Source organism: Geospiza fortis, unplaced genomic scaffold, assembly GCF_000277835.1.
Source record: "Geospiza fortis unplaced genomic scaffold, GeoFor_1.0 scaffold40, whole genome shotgun sequence".
NCBI classification, from domain to species: Eukaryota; Metazoa; Chordata; class Aves; order Passeriformes; family Thraupidae; genus Geospiza; species Geospiza fortis.
In genome coordinates, this window is record NW_005054297.1 from 17,511,369 (window position 1) to 17,537,052 (window position 25,684).

Consider the following 25,684-nt stretch of genomic DNA (forward strand, 5'->3'; position numbering starts at 1 on the left):
TTCTAGATAAGATTGGAATGTGTGCATTGGTTATGCCTCTATTATATTTGGTGTTGCAATTCTGGCCATATGTATTATCTTATTATTCAAGATATTAGCAGCATAGTTCATCTTCTTAAAAGATATCTCTTCTTGTTTTAGCTAAAAGTGCTATATTTTTATTGATGAAATTTGAGTTATTTACTTAGGTTTGAACACAGAAATTCTTGCTTACAACAACTAATATTGTCAGCAAGATATTAAATGAGCTATGGTAATACAGCATCTTTTTCTTACTGTAAATAATTTTACAGTATTCACTTAATCTTCTTTTTTCAAGATTTTGTTGGTGTGGCATTGTGAGAAATAGCTAACAGTTTCTCTCCATCATTATTTCAAAACCAGTTAATGATTAACAAATGTGCAGCTGCCTGTGCAAGGAATGTTACTTACTTTGGGAGGGGGGAAGGAGAGATTATTTCTTCACATAAGAAGTCTGGTGTGATAGTTCACTTAAAGGTAATTTAAATATTACAGGATCAATTTCAGCAGATTAATCAGAAATGGGAAAATGACCTGTGCCTTTCTTTGATTTTTGGTTGTATCTATGTACTTTCTACCTGTAGTATTAGTTAGTATAGTAATAGTTTGGGTTGGCTGTGTTTGTCCAGACAGTAGTTTTAAAGTAAAAAACTATGTAGGAAGAGATGGCTATTTATTAATAAGTGTATGGATATAGGCAGAACATGGCTCAAAAAAAAAAAGTGATAATATCTAAGCAGTTCATAGTCCAAACGATTTTACACTATTCCTAATCAGATTTCTGAGTGGGGCCTTGTCTGTTAAGTACAGAGACCAACAGATCAGGAACTGTGCTTGTAAATATTAAAACAAGAACTATCATACAATTTGGGCTTTTCAATTAGCTTTTTGCTTGCTTCAGAATGTTCATACTGAATGGTGAAATTTTGTACTGAAATTTTGAACTGACTTAAATCTTTACAGTTAAGGTAGAGCAGGAAAGTGCGAGAAGGTTCAAAAACTGTTAGTGGAAAATGAGTTGTCAAGTTGCCATTGACTCAAATGACACATCAGTTTTAATAAGCATTGTTTAATAATAAGTTAAGGGAGTGACAGAGTGAGAGCAAGATTACTGCTGATTATTGGAGTAAATGTTTGAGTGAATATTGATTCAGTATGTGATGGGAGGAAGTAGAATAAGACGTACATGCCATTTTATTTCTGTAATTCCAGAGATGATAAAAAAATACTTTGGAAACTGAGTCATTCAGTCTAGTCAAACACAAGAATGACCAACATTTGAGAGTGTCTTTTTTGAGAACAGCTATGCACAGATACAGAGATTTGAGAAGGTCTCCTGGTGCAACTCACTCTAGTTACTGTATATTCTGTGAATTTCTTAAACAAGGAAGAAAATCCTCAGTGGTTAGGACCAAAATACATTTTGTGCCTAAATGGCCTACTACTTACCTACAATATCATATTCTTTCATTTACACTGTTCTAGTGTTGACAGAGTTGATCTACTTCTTTATGACAAATTATTGGTTTATGAAGCAATTATTCATCACACTCATTTTCTTTGCTATTGTTTTGAAGGGTGCAGTTATCTTCAGCAAAAAATGTTTCTGTGGAGAATAAGAGCTTTTTCAACGGAAATTCTGTCAGAGAGACTGTATGGTCTTTGTTCATCCAAATGCTTGCAGGTTTGCCTAGTAAGCAATAAAATGAATTAAATTAATCGATTTTTATACTTTTAAACTGTAACTTGCATTAATTTCTACTACCATTAGTAATTTTTTATTCTGGAGAGTGTTGATTAAGACTGCAGTTATCCATTGTTTATATGAGAAAGACTGAAACTAGTTCCCAGCAAGCATCCAGGGCCCCCACAAATAAGTATGCTTGACATTTGATAAATAGTCTCTAGTTTTCTAGTTACAAGTCTTCTTTTTAGATGTTAGGTATTGATTCTTCAGTGTGCTCTAAGAATTTGCTTGCAAATGGAGGATTTCTCATTTGCTTGATACAGTAACCCTACCAAAGAGAATAAACATAATTTTTCTTTGCTTTCAGGATTCCTCTGGCTTTAAAATTTTACTCAAAACCAGACAAGTTCAGAAATGTTTCTCTGAATGGCCTTGTGTTTAATTTGATTTGTGTGCAAAGACAAATAAGGCTAATAAAAATTAGTTTAACAGGTACTGATCAATGTAGAATCCTCTCTGGAAACAGGACCAGAAATAAAGTCTGAATAAATAAATGGATACTTTGTAGGTTAATACATCTGACTTTGTCAGAACAAGGATGAAAATGTCTTTTGATGTCATTGAATCCCAGATGCTTTCATTCCATGACTTTGTCAATTTGCTTTGTTCTCCTAGCATTAGCATGCCCAGAGGTGTATCAGATCTTCTTTGCACACAGAAATCTGCTTGGGAGCAGCATTTCTGTTGGCAGTAATTAAGTGCTTTTGTGTATATAGCTACCTGGTGCAGTAACATGAACAGCAGTAATAGCCTGATTTTCAGTATTCCTCAACGTGCTACCTCCCTTTTGATAGATATCAGTATCTTTTTTTGCTCAGAGCTGGTCTGGAAACTATCATTGCTAACCAGCAGTTTCTGCAACTGAAAATATTTTGGAGACTGAAAGCTTGAAGCAAAATTGCAGTAGTCCAAACCACAGCCATGCATAAATAACACACACATGTGCTAAACAACAATTTTTTTGTGGTGGGTTAGTCATGAGCCAGAGTTTTTGTGGAACACAGCTGTAACAGCTTCTTTCTGAAGGATAGGACTGCTCTGTTTGACTTGCTGGGCCTTCAGTGTTTTGCGGAAGTAATAAGAGGTAAGCTGCAGTTTCAAATTTCCACCAAAAACGGAATCTGAGAAAAATGAAGTGTGCGCAGGAAAAGTATTCCTGGGATACATGGAACAATTTTTCCTTATTTAAGATGGTCACTAACTCCTGAGATTTACAGAAAAAAAACTGTAATCTGTAAAGTTTAATAGTTTCAAAGTATACTTGTTACAGAACTGTCCTGGTTTTAATAGTTTGCAGAGGTCTAAACAGCTAGATCCTTCTGGATCAACAAACCAGTTTCTGAACAATTAAATGTGTTGCTCTTGGGCATAATTGTCTTCCCATGCGTCTCATTATTTTCCTTGTAGACTCTTCTTCTGCCTAAGGGGGACCTAGGTTAATCTGTCAACTCCAGTTAGTTTTGAAATTCCTGGGGCAATTTGCAGAGGAATTTCCCCTTCAGACGCTCCCCATTTCCCAGCTAAGTTATTAGACTTACCACACTCATTGTCAACAATTCCTTAGTAGTAAGAAGACTAATAGAGAAGTTAAGAGGGATTTTGCAGTCACTGGTGAAGCCAGAGTTCTAAAGAGCATATATTTTTTCATTTGTGTATTTAAGAAATTCTTGTAAACTTTAACAAAGAATATAGAAATTCATCCTTTGCCTTTCTCATGCAGAAGCAAGTACACATTCTTTATGAAAATTTGATTAATTAATTTCCTTCTTTGTCCTTGATGTTCATAAGTAAACAAACAGTGGACCTGTAAAAGCCTTTACTTGTTTGTGAATCACGTACATTTTAGTAGAAATTTTCTTGGTCATGAAGGTAACTTAGCTTAAAACAGCTCAGCAGTATTATCCCAAAGTGTTTTGCTTAAATAGGTTTCTTATTCTAATTTTATAATACTGTGTAACTGAAGTTCTTGGGACACAGAAACTTGTTGTATCTTTATCTGAAGACAAAAAACTGTCCTGAATGAAGGATGGGTGGCCAGAGCAATGACTTGCCTCAGATCCTACAAACCTTGCTCATGTAAAGCAGAAGATGCTTTTGTGGGTTCCAAAATCCCACGTGCTCGGCCCAGAACCTACTGGCAGTTTGTCCTGCTTTCTCTAGTATTTTATAAACCTGCTGTAATGTTGATGTTCAAGTGCAGTCATGTTTTTTCAGCAAGTTTTCTCTCAAATCGTGAATGACTGGTCATGTTAACAGCAAAGCATGTTAACATGACTAGTCATTCACGATTTGCTGTCTCTTCAAGGCAGTGTAGATCCTATGTGGTTGTATTACAATAATTTTTGCTATTGGCATAGGAGTTAACATTACATTTCCCTAATGTGGACGCATCAGGGGGTTTTTGTGTCTCTCCCTATCGAGCTTTAGCGACATGGTACTGTTCCTCTGTATAGCAATTATATTGCCTGTCCAAAAGCTTGACATACAAGCCGCCTAGCTGACAGAAATAAGCTGGAACTATTAAAATAACCATAAATGAGGCTGACAATGGGAACTGTCTGCCATTGTCCCAAAAGATTTTTTGAACTGGAAGTAATCAGTTGAGTTCTAAGGCAGCACCATCACGGATCTTCTAATTGTGAAAATTCCCCCTTGCCAACCCCCAACTTCCTGAAAGGAAGTTCACTGTCTTTGTAGACCTTAGGAGATTTATTGCTTATAGCCCAGACTACCTAGTACCAAGTCATAATTTCTGGGCATAATATTTTATGTAGACAATTTTAGGAACATACATAAAAACTATTTTTCTTTTATAAATGGCCTGAACACTGTTTTCTGTTCTTTTGACTTGTTTTTTGTAGAAATGTGCAGCAAGCAAAGTGGCAGGAACTAGAAGTTAAAATGTTACTGCTTCTAATTATTTACAATTCTCTTTTTGATATTTTTTTATTTGACTTTACCCATATACATGATAATGGTACCTGATAAATCTGTTTTTTCAATGTTTTAAAATATAGACTGTTTTTGGCGTAGAGCTTTAACTAAGCACATCTTTACTTCTAGGTCTTTGTACAATCTCTAGATGCTTAGTTAAGTGATAGCTGCACTTAACCTGATGAACATTCTGTATTTCTTCAAATCTGTCTACCTACCTGGTTTATAAGCTGTACATAGCAGAAGGCAGTAGGGACCCTTTCTTGCCACTTGAGCAGTGTTCAAGTTTCTGCTGTTCATTCATAGCACAGAAATGATGCATAAACTGTTCTGTGTTTTTTAGTTTTATCTCAGGGTTTGGATTTGACCACATGCTGAGGCTCTTTGCATGCCAAGTTTTTGTCCCCAAAAAATATTTTCAAAGGACGGCTTTGATAATTTCTATGGGCTTGGAAAAGTGAGACAGGTTTCACTGGACACTGATAGTGTCTGATTGTTTCACTGACTGCTCTTGATGTTGTTCCATGAGTGTCATAGAAATTCTTTAATTTCAAATACAGTAGTTTTTTAATGAAGCTTTTTTTTTAATGAGAACTTTTACTAAATCACATTTACTTAAGGTACTGCTACAAAACTGGATTTGGCTACATATTTTGCTATATCTAGTCAGTTCAGTGAAGTTGAATTTGATATATAAAACATCATTTTATTATGATTGAGGTTTTTCTGCTGGTGATGGTTTCTCTACTCTGTTTAAGGGTGGGTTCTGTGTGCCTTGCAGTGATATTCTTCCCCTTCCATCTCCCAGAACTTGCAATAACTGGTCCTCGAAAAGAAAGAAAGCAGCGGTGGACTCTATGTGTTTAAGGTCTTGGCTACTGCTGCAGTTCCATCAACTTACTGATATTGATCATGATTTTATTTGAAACTTTCTAGGCCTTGATTTGTTACAAAAAGAGTAATTTGTCCCTGAAACAGCAACAGGAGTTGCTTTCCATTTAACAGTTCTAGCTAAGCATGATTTCTCAGCTGGTAGTACGCAAAACACAACCTGAAATGTGTATAGCTTTCTATATCAAAGTGCTATAAACAAAATTTAATTACATTTTGTGGGATCTGCTCTTATACATGCTGACAAAAGACATGTAGTTCCAGTATGATATTTTCAGCTTAAGTACTTTTTTTTGGTAGCTTTTCCTGAGAATTTTTTCAGTGCATTCTCTGAAGCTGAAATTGTGAAGTTTAGATTTTTTCATTGCCTTTCTTATAAAGAAGAAATTTATTTATGATAAAGAAGAAATATTACATACATATAAAAGTGAATTAAACCCACTGTATAGTAACTTCTTGAATATTTAAAGAAACAAATGTGTAAAATCTGTAAAATATATGTGACAAGTGTTAACTTTAAGAACAAGCGAAATAATTTATATTGATTATGTTGCTCATATTGTATGCTAGACAATATTCTCTTGGGATACATGAGAAACTCTTAGATTGGTTGGTTGGTTGGTTTTTGGTGGGGTTTTTTCCCTGTAACATTAAAATGCAATTAACCAGGATGCATGTAAAAGGTAAAGCACCAAATTATTTAAAAAATAAATCAGAACGTGTTAATTTGCATTTCAGCTTAGGCAAACCAGAAGAATTTCTGAGTGGTTGAAAAGGGAAAACTGAACTATTTCAAACTAGACTGAATCATTAGTTTTGCACATTGATATTCCTCAGATGTGTTTGCAGACAAGTCACTTCACTTTGAGGGATGGAAAACACAGTATTGGTGGTTTCTTGCCAGGTTACAGACTTTCTGTCGTTGCCTAATTAATGCTTCTGGAGAAGAGGTGAGTAAAAAGTAGTGAACATCTCTTGTTCATGTGTGGTTCAAAGGCAAGCAATAGTTGCTACAACTTCTTGCTCTCCTTCAGAGCTGCAAGAAAGGATTATTTATATTCTGAACAGTATTGTTTAGTCTGTGTGAATCTTCAGATGCAAGAAGTCTGAGTAGCTTGCATTGTCACTGATAAGCTTTAAATTGCTCTGAAGGTGAAAAGCAAATCGTACTTCTCTGGGTGGCTTTTGCACCTTGTTCCGTAGAGGTGTAATCATGTAATGCTTCCTGTTCAAAGTGCACACACAATAAAAGTAAGGAACTTTTCAGCTCAACTTATTTGTCGAAAATAATACTTTTCTTAAAAGAAGAGATGGTATATACTTTTAAAAATTCACACTGCCTGCCACACTGCCTTTAATATTTCAGGAGTTAGATTGCTGTGCCTCTCTTGGTATTCTGGTGTGTTTATAGAGTGGATGAGCTGACATTTCACTTTTGCAAGAGGAATCTCGTGCCATTCCTTCTTTAGAGGGAGATTGTTTCATGGACTTACCAGGATGGAGATTTTGGGCTTTTCAGATGATGTTTTATGTACTGAATAGTTTGTTGTCTCTGTGGCAGGACATACATAAAACTTTCAGTGCTTAAGGATAGTTGATTTGTGTAAAATTAGGGCTGATGGTGATATTGTGCTGTCTTTGTTTTGGTTTTACTAAGTGGTTATTTATTACACTTGAGTGATCAAATACTATTAAATTTTGTTGACATTAGCATTGGCTGCTATTTTAGAAGCATGGTAGGCTTAAGGTTTAGTTGTCTCTTGCACCCTGGTGCTTGTTAGAGGCCTGAGTTAAAGTAGCACAGTGGCTTGGGGGAAAGAATATTTTTTTTTTCTTCAGAGTTCAATAGGTTACATGTTTCAAAACCTTCAAATTATAAAACATTTTATGGTATGTAGGGTTGTGACTGCTGCTTCAAGGCATTTCCCACTGTCAGATTACAGTCATGACCAGAAGCTTCAGAAGTTATCAGAAGGAAGTTGGGAAGTTAACAGAAACACAGATAGAGGGTTTTTTTTTAATTGCTGTAAAAGTGGAAAGAATCTGAGCTATGACACTGGCCACAATTAGTATTACAGATGGGTGTAGTACTTGTAAATAGTGCACTATACTCTGCTGTAGTCTGTTTTATCTTACATAGGTAGATACCATAACTATTAATGAATGCACTTTTTTTTCCAAGTCACCTTCCTTCTCCTTAGCATTTCTGACAGGGATCATAAAGTGGAGGGAAAAAAACAAGTGAAAAACCCCTATGTGTAACACACAGGAACACACAGGGTTGCACTTGTCAACTGTCCTGGTTTGACTCTGGAAGTTACTCAAGGGAAAAAGGAGGGTAAAAGAGTGTGGATGTGTTCCTCTTCAAGGCCTCTGGGGTCTGCTGAGAAGCAGACAAGCACTGCATCTTTTCCTATGCCAGATGCTCTTTCCTGGTTTCTTGTGGGTGATAGTTTTTGAGGGGGGGAGGGACTGTTTGTTTTCTCTTTTTTTAATCCTGTCTTCTCTGCTATAGCCTCTGTATTTATACAGCTCAGGAAAATGCTAATCACATCATGATAGGTAATAAGTAGGAAAAAAATCTAGGAAAAATAGAGCATATAAGAAGAGATAAATGGGAAGTAATTTGTGTTCATCTGTGTTTGATCTGGATATGTTTGAAGAACTGCACTGTCATTAACAAAGTTGTTGGTTAGAAGAGATGCTATTTCAAATAAAAAGAGCTGCACAAAAAATCAAAAGTTGAAAATACCAATTTTATAAAATATCTTTGTTTTTCTGGCTTATTCTAGCCGTGTAATTGTGGAGATTTTAGTAACAACCTGAAAACTGTCTATTTTGAATTGTTTAACATTAGAAGCCAAAGTATAATAGTATTTTATTAAATAAGACTTTACTTAGGAAGGTAGCCAAACCACTAGCAAAATCTTTCTTTGTTTTAACAACAACTTAAGCAAAGTTTCACAAAATGTAAAGCAGAAATTTTCTCAGAAAAACTGGCAAGTAAACTTCTGGGAGCTGGGATCCTTTGGACCCTCATTCACATAGTAACTTCTGAAAAATGTATGTTGCCTATCTTGAGGTAGCAGAGATTCACATAGTACACTGCAGTATGTGCTGAGCAATTTTATCTCTAGTTTAAAAGACTGTGCAGGCCTCAGTGGTAGTTTACCCTGCAGTGACTTGCTGTTTGTTTAGAATTCAGGACAGTTGCAGTCTGGGTTGGTGTGCTGGCAGTCTAGTGCCATTGAGGACAGCGTGTCTCCGTGTTTTTAACAGGCTTAATCCACTGGCTTTTGAAATTTAGATTTGAATTGGTTGTTTGTTGAAGGTCATATTTGATAAAAACTTTTGTTCGTGCAATTTGTAAAATACTGCTTTCCCCCTAACCCTCAGAATGGCTTTTAAAGCAGCTGAAGAAGCTTTTTGATTTACCCAACTTATTAGAACTTAGATTAATTGAGTTTGTAATCAGATTTCAAGCATCATGTTCCAGGCCAGGGATTTCTTAGTTTGCTTCAAATGTCATTCCCAGGGCAAATTCTGCTAAACTGCATTTTCATGCTTTGCTGAGAAATGATTGCAGGTTTTGATTTCCATTATGGAATCATTAATATTGTTAATTAGAGTTCTTATGGATAAGCACACTTAAGGAGGATCATCCCTGGGAATTGGGAGTATTATAGTTTGAGCATTTGTTAATTAGATAAAATTGGCATATGTAAGAGTGTCAGATTTGAGGTGTATTTTATGCTTATTTTTTTTAAGAGTGACTTTGGTTGTAGTGATTTGTCTTGTGGGATTTAAACTGGGGGAAGTGTTGCTTCTTGTTACCAGTGGGGTCGCTCTTTAGACCTTTTCCTCAGTTGCTGCATTCATATACCATCCTATTCCTCCACATTAAATTCTGTCTAAATTATATTCTGCAGTAGTCACTTAGGACTTTTGCCTTTCTTTAATGAAATGGATAGAAAAGTCCTACTGCATCAAGTGGGAACAATATCTAGTCTAAAATTTCAGACATATGAATATTGTAAAATCAGTTCTGATGTCCTCTTGCAGATGACTGAGAAACATTTCATCAGAGCTCTTTTGTGCTCCCCTCTGGTGGTTAGTGACTGAATTTAAATTTGTTTTTATCCTGACCACCTGAAAGGTTTCAAGATTGCACAGCCAGTCAAGTGAAAAATGCGTTTTGAATCCTCACTTCACCTTATGTTTTGAATAACAATGTTTGCAAGTCTTTGGGATTCCCATACATGTGAAAGATTCATTAGCAGATTTCTCAACTTGTCTTGCTACATAAAAAGCAAATGGTTTGTAAAAGTCAAAATTAGCCAACTGCCTTGGCATAGAGGATGGATGGGAAATCTGCTGATTAAAGATACTCTGTGAATGGGAGAAGAGCTAGAGCACAGATGGAGCTTTTACAGCATTGAAGATACAGTACAGGCACTTAAGGTGTATTCCTTAAATGTGCCTTGTACCACTTGAAAAGGAAAAATTCTTTCTAGGAGCCAAAACATGCTCTTGAAACTGATGGTATGATCAATATCTTACTGATGCTTAATGGATCTAGATGTCTGCAAGATTAAAACAAATTAATTCTTATTAGATTGTTTTATTATTTCTGTTTGATAGATGAGTCCTGATCAGTTTTTCTCTGTTACCTTGAGAACCACTGGAACTAGAAACCAATGAATTTATTAACTCCTTAAGTGCTGAGTGCTGGCTTTCAGACAGCATTCAGTCTTGTGCTGCCCTAAAATGTAAAATAGGCTGCTGTAGTCTGCTTTTTGGCAAAAGCAGAAAACTGAGACAAGGACCAATGGTACTTAAAGGACTGGTTCTAGACTTGTGATTTGGTAGGAGAATGATTGTTATCATTGTTAACAAAAGTAATCAGTCAATTTTTTGGAGCTTCTGTTTCTTAGAAGGTGTAGTAGGCTACTGAAGTTTTCATGCAATTTTATTCAATAAAAATTAAAAATTATGCTATTAGTGTTCTCATAGGCAAAATCAGGAAAGATTTAGTGTTAAACTTTCAGAAGCAGGAGCAATTTCAACTAGAGTAATGACAATAGGATGGTGTTTTGTAATTACTGATGTAAGATCAGATTGTTTAGGGGGCAGAGAAAAAACTGAAGTACTTCTTACGGTTATATGTGTTTAGTTTTGATTGTACTTTGTGACATAAAAGCTGATATAGAGCCAGAAGAAATTCAAGTTTTGATTGTCTGAGCCTGCCCCCACCCCTAGATGTGTGCTGGATTAGTATATCTGTTCCATTTTATTGCTGGGTTCAAACATCAGGAAGAAAGCTGAGTCATATTAACAGACCGGTCATTCCTTCCTTTGCTATATTGCCGACAGCTTTGAGCAATGAGCAGAGCTAGGTGTGGTGGCCTTTCCTCCATAGCTCTCAATATGTGAAGGTTGAAGGGAAATTTTTGTTCTGTACCTTCCTGTTCCCTTTTTCATAGCTTTTACAATGCAGGAATGTTATTTTGAGTCTTCATTTTTGATATTGTCAAAGTAATTAATCCACTTACCTGCAATGCCTGTCTCTAGTAAACATGGAATTGTAGAATGGTTTGAGCTGGAAAGAACCTTTAAGCTCATTTAGTTCCAGCTCTGTGCCCATGGGACAGTAGACCAGGTTGTTTAAAGACCCATCCAAGCTGGCCTTGAACACTTCCAGGGATAGGACATCCACAAATACCTGTTTCCCAACTTACACATTCATACCTTGTCTATTGCATCTATTTTAAACTGTGTCCTTTGTACCTTTAAAAAAAATTCACTCAGGAATTAACCTGTTTATTAGTGTTAAACACTTAGGTAGATGGTTTTGCATAGGTGACTGATCATAAAATTGTTTTCCTGGATGCTTTTTATTTCAGATTGGAATTATAAAGGCCACATAAAGAAAAAACGTTCATCCTCAAATTCAGGATCAGTTTAGTGAGAAACATGAGGAAAATGGAAAACCATTGAAATTCCCTGTTACTTTGACTACTGCATGCTTAGAGTGTGAGTGCCTCTGTAGGAAATTGGGAATTCTAATGAAAGCAGAGCTAGCCTGTTGGGCAAACTGTGTCCCATGGTGCATCCAGTGGTCAGATCATCAGACAGATTCTAAGCCTTTCTCTGCAAAGTCTATGTAAAATATACAGAAGTAACATTATATATGCTGATTTAAATTGAAATTAAAAATTAACCAAAAGACAAAGTTGCCCATGTGAGCTGTATCATACTGTAGGTTTTTCTATATATTTCTTTTTGAGATACTAATTTTTTGGGTGTGGTACTTTTTTTACCCTCTTCATCTCATGTGATGGATGTGACTTAAGGGAATGGACATTTGAGAACTAATACACTACAACAACAAAATAGGTTCAGTCATCCTTTTACTTGAGGAGGGCTTTGATAACTAGGGAGGTAGAATTTGTAGATGTTAGGTGAGCATATTGCAGGAAGTGAGCTTCATTTCCACAAGAGTCTCTTTTTATCTTTCTTTAGAATCAGACAAAGCTATGTTTAAATTAATATGCCAGTTTTGGTGCAGCTACTGTTTAGAAAGTGGGATGTGTAAAATGAAAACAGTTGCTCTTTTCAACATGAATCACAAGTAATAAAGCAGCATTGCTGGAACCATTGATAGAAGGGAGTTAATACAATCCAGTCTTCTCTTTGGTAGGACATGAAGGGCTTACAGAACTTTCCAAGGCATACATAGTCCACCCAGACTTAAGACTAAGTGTTTCTATGCTACATCCAGCATTTAGATTTAGAAGTGAGGCCACAGTAAGTAACCAATTTGATTTCTCTCAAGCAAGTCTCCTGGCTGAGGAAGAGTCATGAAAAAAGTGTGCCATGAGTTACAAAGTAGAATCTGGGTAACTGAGTGCTCAAGGCTGTGTCCATTATTAAAAGGAAATTTATGCAGAAACTATTCAGGTAACCAGTGCACAAATCCAATGACTACTGAGTAGTATTAGCTTTTTATTGTAATAGTAAAACTGTCATCAAAGAAAATGTAAATACTGAGGCAGAGAGACTGGAAATGTGAAATATCAGTATTAATTAACGCCTAGACTTAGTTGTTGATGATGTTGTTCTGCAAAAAGATGAAAAAGGAAAATACAAAGCCAGTAGTTTACTTTCAGGAAAACTTTTATAGACTGCATGTAATGCATGCGTATTTTGAAATTGCAGTGCCCCTCCTTTTTACCCCAGTTCTGTAGCCTTTGACACGATATTAAACCAATTTCCACACTGACATCTGGTGGTAGTTCTGAAATGCTGTGTTGCTTGAAATGCTATATATGGGAGTTTGCAGGTCTAAGCATCAGTTTCAATCCCCTCCATCTCTTCTGAAGTGATCTTATTGACATCTTAAAATTTTAACCTGCTGTGGTCAGACCAGCTTCTCACAATGCAGAGAAAGTAATGAATAAATAAATAATTCCTTAATATTTTGCTCAGTCAGTATAATGTATCCAAAAAAAGTCTGTAGTGTGTGAAGCACACAATACTTGGAGTTAATTCCTTTCCCAAAGAATTCCTGTGAAAACAGTGGCATAGTTTTATTGAGATCCTGTTTGACTGATGGTGTGTATATGTAAGTATATAGAGATACATGTATCTGTGTGAAGTAAATGAGCTCAGTAGAAGTGCCACATCATGCATACTCACATTATGTGGCTTTATCCAGAGTCCAAAACTGGCTGTCATGGTGATAGTTTGACTCATCTTGGCTCTAGTTCCAATTAGTCCTGGTGTGTGAGTGTATAGCAAATAGTAAGAGCCATGACAAAACCCTTCAAAATTTCCACTGAAATGGTTGCAAGGGCTTACTCTGTTCCTCATCCTGGCATGTATCAGGTTGATCTTAAGTTCTCTTAAGAAAATATCTCAAATCAAATACTCTGTAGGAGTGATTGGATCAGGAAAAGGAAATTGTGAAGTTTTATTCTGCCATGGCTCCATGACTCTATCTAATATTCATCCCCCATCTTATGGGTTACACCATAGCACATAGCCTTGTGACACATGCATAATATGGCTGTACCTGTAGAGTAAGCTGCTTGTAAAGATAAAGTTGTATTTCTTCATGCTGTGTAAATTCTTTAGTCATTTCTGGCCTAGACAATCTCCTGTAGGCTCAGCAGACAGCTTTTTATTAAGTTTGCAAATTACATAGTAGCTCCTTATTTGGTAATTCATTTTATGTTTGTAAGATTGAGCAGATTTTTGCCCCTATTTTTGCTGCCTTCCATTTCCAGAGTAATGGCAACCATTGGTTAGTCATAATGTGGCAAAGGTTACCTTTGGTATAACATTTGATTTTTTTTCTGTGAAATGTCTGTGTGAATATAAATCAGCATATAAAGAAAGTTCAGTCAAATAATTCATTTGGGCACAGAGATAAAAATGTTTCACATTTCAGTAGTTATTAATATGAATAATAGTAAAGAGGTCAAAAATTTGCCATCTAAACCAGATAGTTTAATGTGGTATACAATTTACTGTAATGAGTAAAGAGGGTCATTCAAGTCCCAAAAGATTGTGAATTACATATTTAATTTAATCTTTTAGGCAAAACTGATTTTATGAATAGTGCTAACTGGTCTGATGTATTTCAAAAGATGTTGGAAAGGAAATCAAGTAATATATTGTTTTAGTAAGTGATGCATAATTGCTTAAAACTCTTACAGTAATTTTATTTTTTGTGGCTTCAGATTAGTCTTAATATGTGTGTGTGTGTGTATATTAGCACACAGTGTGGAATCAGTGTTGGTCGTTTTGAACTTGTATTCATTTTGATTTATTAATTTACTTAAACTTGTTGCTTACTGTATTTTTACACATTTCTGCATACTTATTGAGCATTTTCTATTTATCTTTCTTCCTATTAAACAGGCATTATTGAGACTGCAGATCACCTGGATCGTGAGACTACTTCACATTACTGGCTTACTGTTTATGCAACAGACCAAGGCGTTGTGCCTTTATCATCTTTCATTGAAATCTACATAGAAGTTGGGGATGTTAATGATAATGCTCCTCAGACCACAGAACCAGTTTACTACCCAGAGGTTATGGAGAATTCACCTAAAGATGTGTCTGTCATTCAGATTGAGGCATTTGATCCAGATTCGAGCTCAAGTGAAAAACTAACCTACAAGATTACAAGTGGAAATCCACAGGGATTCTTCTCAATAAACCCCAAAACTGGTAAGTACAATACAGTGTTTTATTTTTATGTATTAATACATGAATGTGTTTCCATAATTGCATAAACAGGTGAAATCAAAGTCTTTGGTTTAATGTTGAAGACATGCTTTCACAATAGCTGGAGTTAAGCGGGTGTCTTGGGCTGTGTCAGTATTAGTAAGTTATATAAACATGTAGAAAGAGAGATATTAGAATGGAGCACTTGGTTCCAACAACCTGTCATCCACATCAGGCATGTTTTGTGAAGGCTTATTCTGAGTAGCGCCTCTCCAGACTGGTCAATGTCCAAGCATTTTTATAGTGCAGTAACTATACAGTAAAAACCCATATTTTCATTTAGTTTCATCCAAATTGTTTTTAGTTGTCTTCATAGTTTTTTTGTCAGGCCTGTTTTTAAAATTATTTTTTGGTGGCCGAGGGGAGGGTATCATGTTAGTCTAAGAAAAATAAGCCATTTACTCCCTGCAGACTCACTTGTCCCACTGTCAGAAGATACTTTCTTTGTAATTAACTATTGCTGTTGCTAGAAATACATAATCTGGAGGATTATTTTCAGCTGTGGTTTTTATGCAATGAAAATAAAGAGTCTGAGTTCACTGGTTATTTGGAAAGCTTCAGAAAAAACACTGAGGTTTTAACAGGGGAGTACAAACACAAGAACCAGGTAACCTTTTAGTAAATGAATTGCAGGTACTGTAAGGTGTGTAGGACAGACAGATGGGAAGCAAAATTATCAGTCTTAACTGAAGCTACCTAGTAATTTTGAAAATATTTTAAGTGTTGCCTATCATCCCTTCTGAATGTGGAGAAAATAATACACATACTGCATTTTTTCCCTACAATTTATGCCTAGAGAAGAACTTGGGGTTTTTTTGCAAGGTTGTGCCCAGCTTAGCTTTTCATATGTTGTGTTTAGGTATTATTTCACAGTGAAAATTATGAGAGATGCTTCTGGTTCACTCAGCCAGGTTTTTTTTATCACAATTCAGAGAGTTTTAGATGAGAGGTCCTGCAGAGGTGTAGTGAGCTACTTTAATCTATTACAAACCCAGTGAGGACAAGGGAGCACTAGAAACTTTATTAATTTAGCTCTTGCCCATTCATGGAAGCAATTTCAGGGTACTTAAAGGAGCAAAAATGGAGTGAAAAAAATGTTTTGAAGGCTATGGCCTTCATTTTATTCTGTAGTTATTTCAGCTCAGGGTATGAAAGACTTGTGTGCTTTATCAATTGCAATTGCTGTGTCAGCAAAGCTCTGAGTGCAAACACAGATATGTTATTTGGGTTATTTCTGCCAATAGCTTCTTTGTCAGCATGTGCTGCATCTATGAAAACACTGCCAAGAGGGACATATGAAATAGCTATAGCAACAGAAGATATTTAGTATAGTTAAAGCCTTCATCTAAACACTATATTTACAAAATGTTGGTTTTAGAGAAAAGGGAGCCTGAAAAGTAAAGCAAGAGAAATTCAACCACAGTCTTCTAAAGTGAATGCAGAAAGTGTTTGTATGCTTTGTTTCTATTTGCTTGACTCTGTCTCTTTTTTCTCATTTTACATAATGCAAAAGGAAAAAAAAAGCTTTTTTATCTACTTCCTTGTACTTTCTGATTTTGAAAAAGTTCTACTGCCTGCCACTTTGATATTTTTTGTTGTCTCAATATAATACTGATAAAATGGGAATAAAATTGCCTGTGAGTTGGGGGGGAATAAGTGAGTGACTGCAGTATTCAAATTGCAAAGGAACATAAATTCTACCTCCATTCTTTTCATCATTACTCTATAATTGGCCAGTTATTTTTGGGTATTGTTTCCTTAAATATTCCTGGAGGTCATTTTCTCTTCCTATTTCTTCTGTTCTTTTCCTCCCCTTTCAGCCCCCTGTATCATCAGGTGGCATTTTCCAAACTGTGTTTTGAAAAAAGACACTACTGTACCTCCCTTGCTGAAGTTTTGACATAAAGAAATATCTTTATTCCTATTTAATGGGTAGAATTAGGGCACTGGGAGGTTGGACTTGTCTTTGGACAGAGTTTGCAGTTTTCTATGTCAGTAGCTTACTGTGATCTCATTTATGTTACAAAGGGACCTTGAGAGAGAGAGCTCAGCACAATAGATGGTGAAGTGATAAGGAGCACTTGATAGAAAAGGAATAAAGATTTTCTGTCAGGAGAGCTTCTTACCTGCCTCTATTGTAGCATGCATACACTAGAAGCAAGCAGTGCAATCCACAGTCCTCAGCTTGGTGTTAAAGAATATAAAGCAAAAGGACAATTGGAAATAATTAAATCATTATATTTCAGAACACAAACTCAGGGAATAAAAGAATCTTCCTGTGATTTACATTCAGCAGAAGAACATTATTTTTTCCCTCAATATAATTAAAGGCCCAGGCTTAGATATTCACCCATCATGTGCTATTCATACCACCTTTCTCTGGTGTCTATTACTGTTAAAATTGTAATGCTAGATAGACATGCTTCTAGACAGACATCTTAAACATAGTGAAAGGAAAAAGGTGGGCAGAGCAGAGAAGGGAAACTTGTTCTTAGAGTGCACCCAGATAATTCCATGGATATTAAAAAGCTAATTCATATATATATTGTCTTCCCATTTCATGTGCTCTGATGGGACATACTGCCTATCCTGTACATGACCAGTTTGAAACTGTTAGTCTGCAGTAGGCACTAACATAGGGGCTGAGGTTTGACTAAGATTATCAAGTTCATAAGTTCTCAAGTCTCTCTTCTGTCTATTAGATATAGAATATATTTAATCTGAATAGATCTTACTTGGTGTGAAAGTGTTTTCAATAGAATTGACATGTTAAGGAGTTGAAAAAACTTTAAAAGACACTGGTTATTGTTCTAGTTATAACACAGTGCATTTTATCTTCCCAATCGCTTAAAAGAGGGCTCAGCTGAAGAGTACATTTGAGTAGAATTGGAGAGATCAAGTCTTGTCTTGTTTGCTTATGTGTGTATATTATCCTTGTTGTGCCCTGTGAAGTTATCACACTATAAGATATTTGTCCAAAGAAGAGAAACCTTCCCCAGGGCCCCCAGTTTCCTTTCCAGCCACAGGGTAGATGGGGCTGGAATATTAATCAGGTCTTTTTAACTGTATCCTGTTAAAACATTGAAAGTGACAGTATGGCTTAAATATCTGCTGTTGTGCATCCCCAAAGGTGAATTGAGGACTGTAATGGCATTCAGTTCAAGTCAACTAAAAGCTAGTGTTGTGATTCTTAAAATATTGGTGGCTGTTAAAAATACAGCTCAAGTGGTAATGTGTTATTATCTCTTTTCCTGGTCAAGGATCCGTTGTTTCCTTTCTCTTTATAAAATTTAATGCTATGGTACTGTGGTCCATGGCTGGAATTCCCACAGATAGTAGTAATAGAGATTATAAATAGAAACAACCTACACATAACATGTATCAAGTGAAACGCTGCATTCTGTTCTCCTGATGTAGCTAATGCATTTCTAGAACTTTGTGGGCTCCAGACTGAAATGTCTGTGTCTTAATGCAATAATCCTGAATTTTTAGAAACTTGCTGACATGGATCTTTGTAGGATATACTTCTTCATTATTCACAAAAAGAAGAGATTTATTTTCATGACAAGAACTATTGACTGACTGATTAGTTTCTCAGAAATGCTACTGGCTTAAGTAGTATCTGATGCTTCTTACTGCCATCTGTTTCCAAGTACCTCCTTCAGTAAATCTTCACTGACACTTTAAAATATTATTGTATTTCAAATATATATCATTATAATTATTTCACTTTAAAATATTATTATATTTTATTTCACTTTAAAATATTATATTTCAAATAATTGTAGAATAAGGAAACACTGATAAGTTTTTCTTCATGTGCTATTTCATTTCTTGGAACAGGATAAATAACGCGGTACATCACAGGACATTTTGTAATCTTTTCACATATACTTGGTCTTTCATGAAAGCAATTGAAATAACAGTTTATTTCTCTTTGGAGTTTCCACGCAATGAAAAGAAAGTGCTGTACGTATGAGCTGTCCAGCTGTCCAGAATAAAAATAGTTATTATAATATTGTTTGCCAGAAAGAATGAGAACAGAGACTTAATTCCACAACTTTCATGCTCAATCTGAGCACAACTGTAGACAAACCTGCAAATTAGGATGACTACTTTATACGTGCTTAACTTCTTGCAACATAGCTTGTAATTAAATACAGAAGTAATTGACAAAGTGGAAGAGTTGCAACTCATGTTAATACATTGAGGTGGAAAGAGTTGAAGTTACACGATTTGGTGGCTGTTCTGAACACGTCCTGGGACTCTGTAGTTAATCTCAGCACATAACACTAGAGCTATTGCTCTGAGGCTCAGAAAAGATTTGCACATTTACCAACACTCATGTACAGCAGAGGATTATATAGCAGTAACCAAGTTCTGAGATTGGTGCCTTGGAGCTTAAAATACATATACAATGCTTTTATAAGCACATGTAATACATACAGTATGTATAATAGTGCTTTAGTACTATTTCTGTTTCTTGCAGGTGTGGTTTATTTGCGTGTGAGCTATTTGGGTACTTGTAGAACTGAAAAGTTTCATGTATCATAGATGTAAGCTCCATGTCTGTATTTACAAAATACAATTGCTTATTTTAATGCTTGGAGTAAACTACTCAATGTTTCTATTTTACATGAGCACAGTCCTATTGAGTAGAAAAATTTGTTTTCCCTCATCTTTGTGTCTTTCATGTTAAAATATCTTAATTTGCTTTTGAGAAGTGTTGGAAGGATGACACTTGATAGCAGGATTGCTTTCTTAGAGAAAGTGGAATAGATAATTAGTATGGCATCTACAGGTAGTTGCTGATGATGCCATTATGTACACTTATTGTATATAAGTGTACATTTATGAGTCAATGAATTATGATTTTATAATTTCTAATCTATTTGGATTTAGAAATTATATATTTAGAAACTGATCTGTTAGTGCCTCTTCAAAAGAGTTATTATATTCATATTACTAGAAGCTTTAAATCAAACAATGTAATTTCTTTCTGTCTGAGGAGGGTAGGACATGCATGAAATATGAGCTTTTTGTTGCACCCAGTAATAATTGTAAGGGTGGTTTGCAAACGAGCTCCCCAATTTAAAATGTGTGCTGACAGTTCCCCAGAATGATACTGTGAACCAAATTCTTTTCCTATCATTGTTTCCCATTTCATATTTTTCTTCTAGCTTTACTTTTTAAATTGTGGGATGGCAAATCGTGTGAAATTAGACGGTATTAACTTGTAAATTACTAACAATAACTCAGCAAGTCATATGTAAAACATGGAAATTGAAGAGCTGGGGAGAACTTCCTAAATTGCTGTAGAACTAGAGACATTAGACTGAATTCTCTCTAAACAAAAAAAGCTCACTGAATTCCCTGAATTCAGTTTCCATATGGATGTAATAGTTTTGCTATGCCATGTTTTTTAAATATGGCTGTTGCTCAGTGTTACAGGCTCTGTATGATGAATATCTCAAAGATTGCTGAGTTAAGGTGCCTGAAAGAAGGTTATATTGCTTTATAAGTGCAGAATGCACACTAGAAGGGCAGAATCTGCACTTGCTTAGAGAAAGGAGTTACAGCTCTCTCTAGCATTACTGAGCAAGAGAATTGAATCCTAACCAGGTATCCATATAGGGCCCTTACAATCTTTTTGTATTACCTTGCACATATATTCAGACTAGAAATAATTTCTGAACTTTTGCCCGATTGGTATGCTTCTTTCCACTTCCCCAGGACTTCTGCTACATTTGTTGTGCCAACCAGTTTGGCTTGGGGAGGGAATCAGGGATCAGGGCTGGGTAGCAAAAAACCACTTTCTTGAGAAGTCATGCTTTACCTCAGAAATTTAAAGCAATAATAGCAAATGAGGAAGATAGGTACTGAATATTGCACCATATAACAGTTTTGTTTCAGATTGGCAGAAATGCTGATCACAAAAGTATAGCTTTTAATGAAATTTGCTATGAAAGTGATGCATGCTTCTGAAAACTAGACTTGGGTTCACAACCTGGACAGGAGAATGCCAGAATAAATTTTAAGTTGTTATTTTTTGCATACTTAGGTTTTGCAGGTGTAAAATAGAAATAATTGTGTGACCTAATTACTTGGGAGTGGTTGCATGTGTAAAATAGAAATAACTGTGTGACCTAATTACTTGGGAGTGTTGTAAAGCTGTATTAATTTATATATGAAGCAGTTTGGTATTTATTATGAGAATAGTATGGATGTACCTTTGAGGAAATTAGTAATCCTAGGGTGTAGGAGAAAGTCCATTTAGATAAGGATATTAATTGGAGAATTCAGCAGAAGCTTTGAGTAATTGCTCATTTCAGAACATAACTGTATCCTGTGCATTTTACACAGTAACCTTTAATGAAGAGTGTGTGTGTGTGTCTATTGGTCTGTCTCATTTGGAGACCGAAGTGAAACGGGAAATGGGTACAGCTGCAAACAACTTCCATGGGTTTCCGATAACACTGGAGAATTACTTAGTGAGGAAATGAAGGGTCAGTGACACAGAGTAGTATTGGCTTCATTTTAACAAAGGAAATCTTTGTTGTTTAACTACTTGTGGGTTTTAATCCCAATTGACATAATGTTTTGGAACTTGGATAAAACCAGTGTTAGTATATTGCACACTTATGTGATTTAAAATTAAATAAAGATCAAAATGCTGAATTCTTTCATGTAACTTCTGCAGCTGGTAAGCAATGCCAGGCTCAATTATTGTTCACTTATGTCACACAGCTCAAAGTGTATGTAGCAGCCTCCATGTGCTCAAGTGTTTACCTGTGACATGTAGAGAAAGTAAAGTATTTGATTATACTGTCTCAAAAACAGATTTTTTTCTTTACTGAAAATGTAACCAGAATTAGCCCACATGTTTTTAAAAAGAGTTTAATTCTGCAAAAATTTACTTTGATTTGTCTTTTTAAAAGCACTTGAAGTACTAGGTCTTTTCTTGTAACTGGGAAAACAATATCTGAAATTTTTAATAATATTTTCATATCCACTCACTCTACACTATTTAGAGATATAGCATCTGCAAATATAGAAATTTTGCTATAATAGAGGCAGCTATTTTTAAAATTACATGAAAGCATTCATGTAGAGAGCACTTCTTTTACATGTTAGGTAGTGGTGGTGGGGCTTTATTTATTTATTTTATTTGTTCTCTCCGATCTCTTTGGAAAAAGAAAAACTGTTAGTAAATGCAGACTAAAAATAATGTAGTCAGTGACTAGAGTATACAAAACTACATGGTTTACTTTTAGTTAGATACATTTGTGGAATTTTCTACAACTATATGATCAATAAATACTAATTTTACACTTGATTTGAACTCTAGTTGAAACTGAAGTTGTACTGTGTTTGTCGTATTGGATGGCTTAGCTGTTTATGTAAATTTTTTTTTCCTTATGCTGTACATAAATAATCTTTGGAGGGTGGCTTGTCTTTGCTTCATGCTCAGATCACAAATATGATTAATGAGTATTCTGCTCAGCAAATTCCAGGATGCTATTAAAATAGTTCAGGTAAGTGACTCAATTTCAGATGTGCACCTTGCAGTTATACTTTATAGTAGTAGGATTGAGTAGTTAAATTGCCTGGTTACAGATAAACATGGTGCCTGATGGTATGAAATATTAGCCATACTTTTTGATCCTATATACAAAGCTTACAGTCTGTCTTGGTAACAAGCAGCAAGCTCATAAACGCTGAGTTGGACTTGATGATCCTTGTGTGTCCCTTCCAACTCAGCATATTCTGTGATATTACTGTACTTCAGTAAATGTGGTGCACAAATACACCCTTATTGACAGGGTGTTACCCCTTGTTTGATGCAGTCCTGGCTTGGGTAGGACTGAGATCTCAATTATTGCTTGACTTTTCATGGAGTACTATTCAAAGGGCAAGAAGTATTCATCTGGGACAAATGTGCCAACAGTGTTTTTTGTGGATGAAATCTGGAGTGTATGCACTAGCATTTGAAGCAGGAATAAGGAAATATCTAAGTTAAAAAAAAAAAAAGTGATCTGAAGAGCAAACAGAATGTAGTTCTTTATGTGTTTCAGCCTTTTCAGTCTGGAGTTTACCTAGGTGTATGTGCACTGTGGGAGTGTCCTGTTGGCTTTTGCTTGAATGGCTGTACATGGGAATTGAAGGGGAAAAGGTGCCAAAACTGTGAAAGACTGTACTAGTTGAATGCCATCATGCTATACTTAACAAAAAGGGAGCAGTGACTTCATCAGAGTGTACTGCAGTAGGTTTCCATTTTCTTTTTTTAAAGCTAGGGTATTGTAACTCATTTGTGTAATTACCCTCATCAGGAAGTTTATATATGTGAAGTAGAAAATAAGTCCTTTAGCCCCAAAAGTGCATTTAGACTATCCAGAAAAGTCTTCTAGCCACAGGCTGTGTGCTCTGCTAGGCAGAATGAATCTTTGTTCTACCTAAAGAACTGCATAGCAAAAAAAGGTAAAATTCAAGAGGCCAGAGAGAATAAGCAAGCAACAGCAGAACTAAAGGAGAGGGTGTATGGCTAGGAGAATTGAAAGAGGAACCCAGGCTCTCAATTCTTTTTGAAGAGTGGTTCTGGTTTTGAGATCTTTGTTGAAAGAACAGTAATGATTGCTTTTAAGTGTTGTATTTGAGCAGAAGAGGCATTTGCAGCCATTTAAGGTGCTTTTAAATTATAATCCTAGTTTCTCTTGGGACTGCATATTTACAGTCATATTTCAGCATTAGAAACTTACTGGTGACAATTCTGTTGCTGGTTTTGATGAGAGTTATTAAAGTGCATAGAACAAGGAAGAGTTTAGGAATGAAAAACAAGTGAAATTGCTAAGGAATTATCTTTAAATGACTATGTAAACCAAAGTTCAGTTCCTTTATTATATATTTGCTCCAGTATGATAGCTTGTTAGCACTATGTTTTTCTTTTTTAACTTGGCCGTCTGCCTTCATGGTGATGTAGGACAGTGGTGATATGTTAGACTTTGTAGCTTATAATAGTCATCATTAGTCATTACATGGCTCATAAGACAGAGTTTATTTTTTGCCAGCTGCAAAGCTGGGATCTCTTCTTCAATCCTCTGCTATTAATTTTTATTGACCTGCTTTTATTAACCTGTTCATTTGGTTTGGTTATGAAGATGATTTTTGGCGTATGTAGAAAACAAGGTTTGACTGTAGCCTTCCCAAAAACTTACCTGAACATCTTCAGAAAGAAAGTGTGGGCCTTTTCTGATGGTCATTGATTGTACGGTAAGTTAGGTGTAAAGCACAGTTAACTTGAAATTAGTTGAAAGAAGACTGAATAAAAAGTCATCTTTATGTGTCAGTGATGAAATAATCATGGATTATTGTTTTATCAGTCATTTTGTTTGTATTTTGGAAAATGCTGAGATATCGGAAGAAGTTTAAAATGATCTCATAAGAGATCTTTCAGACAGTGAGACTTACACTCACTGTATTATAAGAGATGTCTGAGACATGATTTCATCACATCTAGTACTTCTGAGAGGAGGAAACTGATGATTTCTGTGAACTACTTAGTCTGTCATACGAAAGAATGATATATTCCTCTGTCTAGAAGGGAAAGCTGTCTTGAATTGGATATAATACGCTGCTTCTTAAATGACAAAGATTAGTAGGAAACCCTCTCTTGAAGTGAGACAGTATCTCTATCACTTGAAGAGACATAATTGGTGTTCAATTTACAGAATATTTGCTGTAATTTGCTCAGTGCTTTCGGATGTGTTACTCAGTAGTTAACATGATTACCATTACAGCCATGTGTGAATTTAAAATCTATGCTTCCTTCAAATCTTAGACTGATTTACATATTAAGACCTTGTAAACAGATCTGAAGGTACAACAATATATTTAAAAAAGAAAACCCTTTAACATTCACTTGCAATTTGTTGGTTTTGGGGTTGAAATGGGGGAACGAGAGCTAAAGTATTAATTGACTAAGTTGTAGTAATCATGACTGAGAGTTTAAGTGATAACTGACTGATGCAGTCCAGAGCAACCATTTCTGCTGGTTAGTTGTGGTTTGCATTTAACACAGAGGACAAAGGCCACATTGACCAAATATGTCCTCCCTAATATTTAGTTTATGACCTGTATCTGTTGAAGTTAGTAATAAAAAATTTTGTAGCTGCTTCCTTAATTCTTCAGTGCCAATGCATTCAAAGATCAGAGAAATTGTATTTATTTTTGTACACTGCAATGCAAATAGTGTTATAGTAATTCAGATCAAGCCTATCAGTTCGAACTCATTGGAGGCAGCATGGTACACTTGGCATCTCCTTTAGTCTTTTGGTTCATTGTGGGGGTTAGCCAAGTCTAACAGGCAAACTCCCTCCCATCTCCAGAATCTTCATGGTCTCAAGCTGAATGTGCAGTTGGAAAGTCTGCAGGTATTCGTGAAAGCACAAATGCGTGGGGATGCATGATATATACACAGCAAAATGAAAACTTTGAGCCTTCCTCCTCCCCTTGCAAAGACCACTTTTTCTGATGCCACTTCTTTCATCACTGAGATCGTCCATGCCATAAAGATACTAATAGATAATTCTTAACACAGTACCCCCCTAATATTCTATTTTTTTAAGGATATTGTCATTTTAGCATTGAGATAATGCCAAAAATGCCAATAATTGAGATAATGCCAATCAGAAAGAGATAATATGATGTAGCTGGGAACCAGTGTGAAATAAATCCCTGGTAATATCTGACTTCTGGTGCTAATTTCTATTCCAAATGTAGAGTTTTATTCAGATTTAC

General features: G+C 35.6%; 1 protein-coding gene across 4 annotated transcripts in view; it reads left to right on the plus strand.

The window, feature by feature from the left end:
- Positions 1–25,684, plus strand: part of FAT1 (FAT atypical cadherin 1) — a 102,631-nt gene that overhangs the window by 22,367 nt on the left and 54,580 nt on the right. For all 4 annotated transcript variants that reach the window (XM_014309734.2, XM_031062831.1, XM_031062877.1 and 1 more), the window contains exon 3: positions 14,519–14,833. In XM_014309734.2, the coding sequence (XP_014165209.1) occupies positions 14,519–14,833 (315 nt within the window). The remainder of the gene's footprint in view (positions 1–14,518; positions 14,834–25,684) is intronic.